Genomic DNA, 11,181 nt, shown 5'->3' with positions numbered 1-11,181 from the left:
GTCTGTGTTGTCCTGCTCTTATATTCCAGCTGTATACGGAACGCTGGTCCTGTTTATCCTAATTCGGAAAGATTTCGGCAGGTTAATATGCAAAATATCAACCTCCTGCTGTTGCTGTTGCAACATGCATCAAATCAAGTTGCTGCCTTTTGGGCTACTTTGAAACTAAACCAAAAAGCAGACACTTTTTTGTAGTAACTTGCAGGAGCACTCAACATCTGCCATGTTTACAGAATTTCCCAGCTGTGAGTAGCTCCTCCCTTTTTGCACATTGCATTGTGGGACATACTAACAGACCAGCAGATATTAAGTATATCAGACTGTTGTGCAGGAAAACACACACCTGTGCAGTTCAGGTGGGCCACAGCACTGGAGCTGGAAACGCTGGACTAAATGTAGCCTTTACATTCTGGAGCTGAATCTGGATTAGGCGAATCTGGATTAACCTCAGTGCTAATGTGAACGGTACAGTCAGTTTGGGAGAACGAGCAGGAACGTTAGCACTTATAAAGGACTTCGTCCGGTCAGGGTCAGTGGATATAAATGGATCGATAGACTACTAACTGTTTATGAAATCCATAAACTTGAAACAATGTGAATATTAGAAAATTTCAATCTGAATTAGAGCCAATGTGAATGTTTGTACTGAAACAGTGTCCACTGTGTGTGTGTGTGTGTGTGTGTGGTGTGTGTGTGTGTGTGTGTGTGTGTGTGTGAGGAGTGGATTTTGGTGTTAAATGCTGCGTTTGATCTGGACTGACTCCTGTTTCTGCTGGACTGTAACCTCAGGAATAAAAAAACATTGCCATGAAATATACTGACCTTCATAACTACCTGTCTCTCTTATTACAGATCATATAATAATAATAATTATAATAATAATCATCGTCATCTGTATAATTTTCCTCATCTGTCAATCTTTTAAAATGAGCAAATGAGCAACCTATTTTAAAATATATTTTTTCTGAAGGCTTTCATGCACAGTTACTTTATATTTGACTAACTGGAAAAACAAGAAAAATAAAATGTTGTTCTAAAATATTTGGACACCCTTTGGTTGATATTGCAGCTTGCAGATTCTTACTGTAGCACAATAGGAGTCTTTCTGTTCCTGTTTTAGGAATTTTCACCCACTCTTTTTTTGCAGAATGCCTATAGGGCTGCAATATTCTTGGGTTGTCTTGCATGCATAGTATGTTTAAGATCCACTAAGACCCAATCCCATTTCTTCTTTTTACCCCTACCCCTTGTTTTCGAGTGTCACCCTAACCCCTTGGAACTGAGTTACAGGGTAGTGGTTGAAATCTTCCCTCTGAAATGGGACCCTCAAATAAAAAGAGCATCACTTCATTAACAGCTACCAGCGCTGCTCTGTAGGCGACCCTGCCAGTCTGCAGTGACAGCAGAGGAGGGTAAAGTTCAGCTCCTCACTGCTGGGCTTTAGTTACATTTAGGGCATCATATGACTTCAAAGAGGGGGGCGATTATTTATTATCACCCACCCCTAATTCTTCAGTGATATGAAGCTGAAGTCAGATATTCACCAGATTCTTGTTCGAATTTTCCCGTTCCACCTTAAATCGTGCAGCAGTTACATTCTGGCACCTCAGGCATCAGAACTGCTGGACTATTTAAGGTGGAACGGGAAAATTAAGTTAGCTAGCTACCGAGACATTAGCATGCTATTACGATGCTTGTTATGAAGAAAAGGACCAAAATACACTGAAATGACATTAAATTAAGGTTATTGTAAGTTTTTAATTTTGTGTTTCTTTGGTCTCTTGTTCTCCATCTTGCCGGTTTTTCTTTTTTCTCATAACTCTCTGTTTGGAGTCTCTGAAAAACCTCCGTTTGGAGGGTCATGTAGCCCAAACACTTCACCCTCCCCCTCTATCTCAACAAGAATCGGGACACCCTACCCCTAGACGTGAACACGCTAAACAGAGGGCTTAGGGCTCAGTGGTAGAGGTGAGGGGTGAAATGGGACTGGGCCTAAATCTTCCAATGATGTTTAAGACTGTGAGGGCCATTCCCAAACCTGCTTCAGTAGCTCTTGGTGGATTTTGAGCAACGTTTTGGATGTTGAAGCCGCTGACTGTCACATTTGCTTCCAGACTTTGCTGATATTTAGTGAAAATCCATTCTTCCGTCTTCCTGTGCCGCGTTTCCTCAGCCACTGGCAGCCACACAGCCTCAAAGCATAACAGATCCACCCCCATGCTTAACAGCTGGCACGGTGTTCCATTCATCAGATGCTGCTCCTTTCTTTCCCTTTATATGCATAACTGTGGTCATTATGGCCATTTTTACTTCATCACTCTGCATCCCTTGTTTCCAAAATGCCTCTGACTGATCGAGATGATGTTTTGCTAACTTCAGATGATGACTTTGGTAATGAGGTTTCCTTCTGAAGACTCTTACATGCAGATCTTGATGCTGAATTCAAAGAAATGTTTTCTGTGTAGCTACGTGGAGTCTAAAGAGCTTCAGTGGTTTCTGACGCTGTATGACTCTCTGAGATCTACAGACATGGACTGAAATGCATTTGCATACCTAAAAATATTAGTAGCAGCCTGAATTCTACCTGTGAGTTTGTTACTGTTTATCACTCCCATCACATCCAGCTTCACAGACGTTTTAACAAACTCTCTTTATTGCTGTTCAGTGAGCAAAATCAAGTGGAATAACATCAGGTTTATAAGAAAATATCACTGATCTATTAAACCCAGTGTCCCCTCGAGGACTCGTCCGAGGTTCAGGACAGTGTTGACTTTGTCTTGTGTTTTTTATTTTTCATATCAGAGACAGAAACAGCACTGCGGGAAAAAGAAACTGAGCAAAGTGTTTTAATGTTTTAATAAATCGGTTTACTGTGCAGTATTTTCAGGTCAGTCTTATGGACCCACTGCGCTGCACATTTAGGAGTTTTTCCACTCTAACACACCTGATGTCACTCTTCAGTTCGGAGCCCCAGTGGTGACATGCCTTCATAATAAAAATAAAATGTGGCCCCAACTTAGTAAGGCATGGGAATGGGATACTTAAGTCATGATAATTAGGTTGTGGCAACCACTTATAAAGTAGGGAAAATAAGATAAACTACATGAAGATCCTGTGATGATCGTACTCATTACTAAGTCATGGACATGACCTAATTATCTCATTCCAATGCATTACTAAGTTGTGGCCACAACTTAATTATCATGACTTAATTATCTTTTTCCTATGCCTTATAAAGTCTTGTCCACTATTTATCATGACTTAATTGCCTTGTTCCCATGCCTTACTAAGTCATGGCCACAACTTAATTATCTCATTCCCACACCTTACCAAGTTATGGCCTTTGCTTAACTATCCCATTCTCACACATGACTAAATTATGGCCTCAACTTAATTATCTCATTCCCACACCTTACTAAGTTCTGTACACAACTTAGTTTTTTCATTCCCACAACTTAATTATCTAATTTCACACACTTTACTATGTTGTTGCCATGACTTAGTTATCTTGTTCCCACATCTTACTAAGTTGTGGCCACAACTTAATTATCTCATTCCCACAACTTACTAAACTGTGGCCATGGCTCAATTATCTCATTCCCACATCTTACTAAGTTCTGGCCACAACTTGATTCTCATTCTCACACCTCAGTAAATCATGGACACAATCCTATCAATTCACACTCTTTACTATCTTGTGGCCTTGATTTAATTATCTCATTCCTATGCCTTTCTAAGTTGTGGCCACAACATAATTATCTCATTCTTAGTAAGGCATGCTTAATAAGACATGAGCGAGATAATTAAGTTGTGGCCACAATATATTTCATTTTTTTTGCCATGCTGTCAAAAAATCAGTTTAACCAGGCGTTCACATTCAGGAATTAGTGCTGAGTGTTTTCTATTCAAAGATCATTTATAGCCTGTTAGTTCTCCATTAATTTGTCACTTTTGCTTATTGATATTTGATACATTTGATGAGATACTAGCATAAACATCAAAGATTACTAAAACAAAATAACTGCTCCAGTTATATGATCAAAACATGATCATCATCATTAGCAAAAGCTGCTATAGCGGTTTATAACGAACTGGATCCAAGTTATGTTTTATTTTATAATTCCCAAATCCTTCTGATATACGCAAACTATTCTAAATTTAAAAGTACATTTTAAAAAGGAAAAGTAGAAAAGTATTTTGATTACATGTAAATGAAACTTATTAAAGGTAAATAAAAAGTAAACATGAGGCACATGCGGCTGCCTGTTCTACAGAGAAGACTCTCAGTTCAAAGCACAAATACGTCACATTTCTCGGACTCTTCTGGAGTGTAATATCAAAACACCGGTTCTTTGTGTTCTCATCTCTGCAGCTGTTATTCATCTCTGCTGGTAAAATCTTTATCAATGTAAACATTTACATCATCACAGGCACTTGAGTGGCACGTCTAAATACTGATCATATATATTCTTCAACTATATTCTTTCATATTTATACAGATAAAAAACAAATACATTGCATAAAAAGTCAATATCTGTAGGACAGATGCTACAAAGAGTAGCAGTCAGGAAAGAATAACAAGAAATAATAAAAACACAAAGTTAGCACAGTTAAATAGTGACACCACTGAAATACACACATGTGCTGTAGTTGATAGGTAAATGATAATACTAGTGGTACAAATCAATAATAATTTAAACTGGCTCATATTGTTTCATCAATTCAAGAAAATATGATCAACTCAGCGAAATTAAGTCCATTGTTCTATTGTCAGACGATGAGCCATTCGTTTATGAGAAAAGAACAAAGTTGAATATTGAGCCCTTGAGAACTACACAGTCGCTGACCACTTTATTGGAAAAACCTCTCATCTACAACCCCATTTCCAAAAAAGTTGGGACGCTGTGCAGAAGGTAAATAAAAATAGAATGCAATGATATACAAATCATGTAAACTATATATTTAAAGGAAAATACTATAAAGACAACAGATCAAATGTTGAAACTGAAAATTTGATTGCTTTTGAAAAATATATGCGCATTTTGAATTTGATGCCAACAACACATTCCAAAAAAGTTGGGACGGGAGCCTGTTTACCACTGTGTTTCATCACCTCTTCTTTAACAACACTCTGTAAGCGTTTGGGAACTGAGGAGACACTGCTGTAGTTTTGAAAGTGAAATGTTTCTGATTCTTGTTTGATACAGGATTTCAGCTGCTCATCAGTTCAGGGGCTCCTTTGTCATATTTTTCATTTTATAATGTGCCAAATGTTTTCAGTGGTGACAGGTCTGGACTGCAGGCAGGTCAGTTTAGCACCCGGACTCTTTTAATATGGAGCAATGCTGCTGTAATACATGCAGAATGTGGTTTGACATTGTCTGGCTGAAATAATCAAAGGCTTCCTGAAAAAGACGTCGTCTGGATGGCAGCATATGTTGCCAAAACATGTATATATCGTTCAGCAATAATGGTGCCTTCACAGATGTGCACGTCACCCATGCCATGTGCACTAATGCCCCCTATACCATCATGAATACTGGCTTTTGAACTGTGCACTGATAACACGCTGAGTGGTCTTTAGCCCGGCGGACACAGTGTCCATGATTTCCAAAAATAATTTCAAACGTTGATTCGTCGGAGCACAGGACACTTTTCCACTTCCCCTCAGTCCATTTTAAATGAGCTCAGGCCCAGAGAAGGTGGCAGCGTTTCTGGATCCTGTTTATATTTGGTTTCTTCTTTGCGTTTTAGAGTTTTAGTTAGCATTTGTGGATGCAGCGATGAACTGTTTTCACAGACAGTGGTTTTCAGAAGTGTTTCTGAGCCCATGCAGTGATTTCCTCTACAGAATATTGTCTGTTTTTAATGCAGTGCTGCCTGAGGGCCCAAAGATCACGGCCAGCCATGGTTTTCGTCCTTGTCCCTCACATACAGAGATTTCTCCAGATTCTCTGAGTCTTTTAATGTTATTATGTACCGTAGATGATGAAAAGCAAACGTTCTTTGCTGTTTTACGCTGAGAAACGTTATTCTTGAATTGTTGCACTATTTGATCATGCAGTCTTTCACAGAGTGGTGAACCCCTCCTCATCTTTACTTCTGAAAGACTCCACCTCTCTGAGATGCTCTTTATATCCACCAGGTGTTTTTTTAGCATTACACAACTTTACCAGCCTTTTGTTGTCCCCGTCCCAACTTTTTTGGAATGTGTTGTTGGCATCAAATTCAAAATGGGCAAATATTTTTCAAAAAACAATAAAATTTCTCAGTTTCAACATTTGATATGTCGTCTTTGTACTATTTTCAATGAAATATCATATTTAAATGATTTGCACATCATTGCATTTTGTTTTTGTTTACATTTTGCATGGCGTGTACTTCAACTCACTGGCCACTTTACTGGAAACACCTCCCGTCTACTTCAACCAACTGGCCACTTTATTGGAAACACCTCCTGTCTACTTCAACTCACTGGCCACTTTATTGGAGACACCTCTCGTCTGCTTCAACTCACTGGCCACTTTATTGGAAACACCTCTTGTCTACTTCAACTCACTGGCCACTTTATTGGAAACACCTCCCCGTCTACTTCAACCAACTGGCCACTTTATTGGAAACACCTCCTGTCTACTTCAACTCACTGGCCACTTTATTGCAAACGCCTCTCTACTTTCACTCACTGGCCACTTAATTGGAAACACCTCCCGTATAGCTCCACTCAATAGGTGTACAGTTAGAGTCTGCAGTCCATCTGTTGCTGTACAGTTTATATCATTTGGAGCTATAAGGGAGGGGTTTCTAATAAAGCCTGTCAGGGTGTACTGAACTGCCTTACACCTATAAATCAAGAGAAGAGAACCAGAAGATCTCAACTGGTACCCTTTAGGAACCTCAAGAGAACAACAACCGGGTCTAACAAAGTCAACCTGAGAAATACTTCAACCTGTGCGTTACAAAAAAAGGTTTAAAAAACGCTGTAGAGTTTCTGCATAAGGGTCATTTGGTGAGTATTATGAATTATTATTGCACTTACAGCACAAAACGCTCTGTTGGCTACACCAGAAAGATATGCACCATATGAAAGACTCGTAATTCAATTCAGAAGTGCCTTCCTGAATTCACAGTGGAGATATAGGACATAAGGCACTGTGGGACACTATAAAAATTATTTGGCACAGTGAAGATGGAAAACTCAGGAAGGAAAGAGCCGTTTTTCTCTCACACGCATGCAGACAATGGAAGAAAACAGAACTGTAACACTGTCAATCAAAGATCACGGTAACACTGTACTGAAGACTGTCATTCGCAAAGCTGCTACACCTACATAAGCCTTTCATAACAACTAACAAACATTTATAAAGCCTTATTCTGTTGTTGGTTATGGTAAATGAACATTATAGCATTTTATACTCATTAAATAGTGGCAGGTTTTGTGTGATCATAAAACCTACCGCTGGGTGCTGTAGAGCCACAGTGCCAGAACATTTCAGTCAGAATAAAATCTATTTTCACACAAATATGCATAGCAGTTCACTTTTTGGCTGAATGTTCTGGAACCTGTTCCTGTAGAGTGCAGATTTCTGGAACCATAATGTACAGCACTGCTCATAAGGCACAAGAGGTGTTTTTCAAGAAAGGTTTGGCAAACTGGGCTCAGGTGAGGGTGTTTCAGGATCAGGTGATGTGTCCAGGTGAGTATGTTTGACAGGGGTCCAGGTGTTGGTATGCTCTGGGTCCAGGTATGTGGGTTTGGGTTCCAGGTGTTTGCATGCTCTAGGTCCAGGTAAGTGTGTCTCAGGGCCAGGTGTTGGCATGCTTAGGGTCCAGGTGAGTGTGTCTCAGGGCCAGGTGTTGGCATGCTTAGGGTCCAGTTGAGTGTGTTTTCAGTCCAGGTGTTGGCATGCTTAGGGTGCAGGTGAGTGTGTTTTTGGTCCAGGCGAGTGTGCTTTGCGTCCAGGTGATGGCATCCTCTGGGTCCAGATGAGTGTGTCTTGGGGCCAGGTGTTGGCATGCTCTGGGTCCAGGTGAGTGTGTCTTAGGGCCAGGTGTTGGCATGCTCAGGGGCCAGGTGTTGTGGGTCAGTTGTTGTTCTGTTCCCAGGTGTGTTTGCAGGTAAGATTATATGCGTACAGGTAAGTGTGTATCTGCACTGAGTGTTTTGTGTTCAGGTGTTGCATGTTGTGGTTCAGGGGAAGGTGCAGGTATGCTCTGGGTCCAGATGTCTTTGCTTCAGGTTTTCTGCTACAGGTTGGTGTGTTTCTGGGTCAGGTGTTGTTCTATTCCCAGGTGAGTATGTTAGTGGGTCAGGTGTTGTTCTACTCTCAGGTGAGTATGTTCCTGAGTCAGGTGCTGTTCTTCTTCCAGTTGAGTGTGTTGATGGGTCAGGTGTTGTTCTTGGTCAGGTGTTGTTCTGCCCCCATGTGAGTATGTTTCTGGGTCAGGTGTTGTTCTGCTCCCAGGTGAGCATGGTTATAGGTCAGGTAAGTGTGTTACTGGACTCTACGGCAGTAGTAGCCCAGCACCTTACACTTCTCACACAGGTGCTGAGGGTGCTCCTTACTCTGGTCAGACACGTCCAGACCATCAGGCTTCTCCAGGGGGCGCTAGATGCACAGAAAAATCAACAGGTAATGTAATACAGCTTCATATGGTATCATATGGTAATAACTATCGTTATTAATGTGTTTGTTTATAAAGCACATTTAATTTTAGTGATAAAATCTAAAACGAAGTGTGACTCAACTGAAATAAAAGCAAAGAAAGAGACCCAATATACTGGGAATCCTGGACTATGGGGGCCACTGGGTATCTTTTAGAAATGAATTGTATAAATATACTCCTGATCTGGGCAGCCCAAATGGGGGCAAACTGGGAGAAAGTATATATATATATATATATATATATATACCAATCAGGCATAACATTCTGACCACCTCCTTGTTTCTACGCTCATGGTCCATTTTATCAGCTCCACTATATAGGTGCACTTTGTAGTTCTACAGTTACAGACTGTAGTCCATCTGTTTCACTTTGTTAGCCCCCTTTTACCCTGTTCTTCAGTGGTCAGGACCCCCATGGACCCTCACAGAGCAGGTGCTATTTGGGTGGTGGATCATTCTCAGCACTGCAGTAACACTGACGTGGTGGTGGTGTGTTAGTGTGTGTTGTGCTGGTCTGAGTGGATCAGACACAGCAGTGCTGCTGGAGTTTTTAAACACTGTGTCCACTCACTGTCCACTCTATTAGACACTCCTACCTTGTCAGTCCACCTTGTAGATGTAAAGTCAGAGACGATAGCTCATCTGCTGCTGCACAGTTTGTGTTGGTCATCCTCTAGTCCTTCATCAGTGGTCACAGGACGCTGCCCACAGGACGCTGTTGGCTGGATATTTTTGGTTGGTGGACTATTCTCAGTCCAGCAGTGACACTGAGGTGTTTAAAAACTCCAGCAGCACTGCTGTGTCTGATCCACTCAGACCAGCGCAACACACACTAACACACCACCACCACGTCAGTGTTACTGCAGTGCTGAGAATGACCCACCACCCAAATAGCACCTGCTCTGTGAGGGTCCATGGGGGTCCTGACCACTGAAGAACAGGGTAAAAGGGGGCTAACAAAGTGAAACAGATGGACTACAGTCTGTAACTGTAGAACTACAAAGTGCACCTATATAGTAAGTGGAGCTGATAAAATGGACAATGAGCGTAGAAACAAGGAGGTGGTCAGGATGTTATGCCTGATCGGTGTATGTATATATTAGAAATGATGTTTCTTTTAAAATTATATTGTTGAAGTACTATATAAAATATAGTGTATTGTTATGAACTGCATTTTTAAAAACTCGAGTCCTTTTTTGGGCCCAAGACAAAAAGTTTGGGCACCCCTGCTCTAGATTAACAATAAAATCAGACTAGTGGTAAAAAACAATAATGCTAATAAACCTCTAGAGAGCTTAGAGGACCACAAGCAGAGTTTATGAAACTTATTACAGACAGAAAAAGTAAATATTTCCATAAAGCAAATGTGCTTCACTCAGTTCATCATCTCTAATCACTCCAGGTTAAAATTTGATAGGCTTCCCATAAAGTTATACTGAAGTCTCAGGTGGTCAGCAGATCCTTCGGCTCAGCTTGGTCACTGTGGGTCAGTGCTTAAACACAGTGATGCCGCTGTCCACAAGAAATCCATCGCAGTGACCCTCAGCACAGGCCATAAAACAGGATTGCAGAAGGTAAATCTCCACCCCTGCAGGACCTTCGGACTGAGGAGTCTCACAGGAATAGTTTGGCTATGGAGATAAAACAGTTCCCTCAGAAAAGTTCCTGCTGCTTCAAGCGTTCTCCATCGGAGTCTCCTCACATTCTTCTTCTGTTTATTTACCTTCACACAGAGTCACTAGTGAGGTGGCATAATTCACTCTAGCGCACATGTCAGGCTCCTCATGGGCCAGAACACCTGATTCAGCTCATCAGCTTCACTGCAAAAAATGGTATCTGGTCAAGTAAAATTGCCTTAAATACTCAAGAAATCTAATATTTCTCCTTTTAAGATTTTTGTAATCTTAATATAAGATTAATTTATCTCTAATAATAAGATAGATAATCTCATAATAAGAGCACAACTGTCTCAAAATGGGAAATATTAGATATTCTGACTACATTTAACATCATTTCACGTGACAATATACCATTTTTTTGCAGTGTAATTCACAAAGCCTTCATGAACTGAATTCAGAGCGTTAGATGAGGGTAAACGCTGAAATATCAACTCCTCCCCCTCTTTATCTCAAATATAGTCGGTCAGCCATGAGGCTAATATAGCTGAGACGCTCATCTTGAAATCCGAAGTGAAGGTGGGAAAATTCCAGACGTAGCTACAAAAGACGACCTGCTGGATTAATAAGCCTCATTTTACAGCAGATGATGCATAAAAATGGGCTGAGGAATTATAGATGTGCCAAAATCAGTGGTGCTGAAAGGCTACAGCAACTGGGTTGAGCACTACACACTTAAAAGATGGCTCTTCAAGGGTTCTTTAGTAAGGAAGATGGTTTGGTAGACACTCAAAGAACCCTTTGTATGATTAAAGGGTTCTTTGCATCGTGAAGTGGTTCTTCAGATTGCAGAGTACTGTAGATGGATCTATATAGCACCTTTTTTGAAAAGGGTTCTAAAT

General features: G+C 40.7%; 2 protein-coding genes across 2 annotated transcripts in view; one reads left to right on the top strand and one right to left on the bottom strand.

Moving 5' to 3' along the window:
* The window catches only part of ppifb (peptidylprolyl isomerase Fb), a 15,194-nt gene extending 14,373 nt beyond the window's left edge, over nt 1-821 (top strand). The window contains exon 6 of the mRNA XM_036571919.1: nt 1-821. This exon is cut by the window's left edge and continues 579 nt beyond it. The gene's annotated coding sequence lies outside the window, so the exon portion shown is untranslated.
* Nucleotides 822-8,434: 7,613 nt separating this feature from the next.
* LOC118809006 (zinc finger CCHC domain-containing protein 24-like) overlaps nt 8,435-11,181 on the bottom strand; it is a 52,061-nt gene continuing 49,314 nt past the window's right edge. Inside the window, exon 4 of the mRNA XM_036571918.1 lies at nt 8,435-8,606. Coding sequence (XP_036427811.1) covers nt 8,493-8,606 — 114 coding nt within the window. The 3' untranslated portion in view covers nt 8,435-8,492. The remainder of the gene's footprint in view (nt 8,607-11,181) is intronic.

The sequence above is a fragment of the Colossoma macropomum genome, unplaced genomic scaffold (assembly GCF_904425465.1).
Source record: "Colossoma macropomum unplaced genomic scaffold, Colossoma_macropomum, whole genome shotgun sequence".
NCBI lineage: Eukaryota > Metazoa > Chordata > Actinopteri > Characiformes > Serrasalmidae > Colossoma > Colossoma macropomum.
This window is presented reverse-complemented; position numbering and strand designations above follow the sequence as displayed.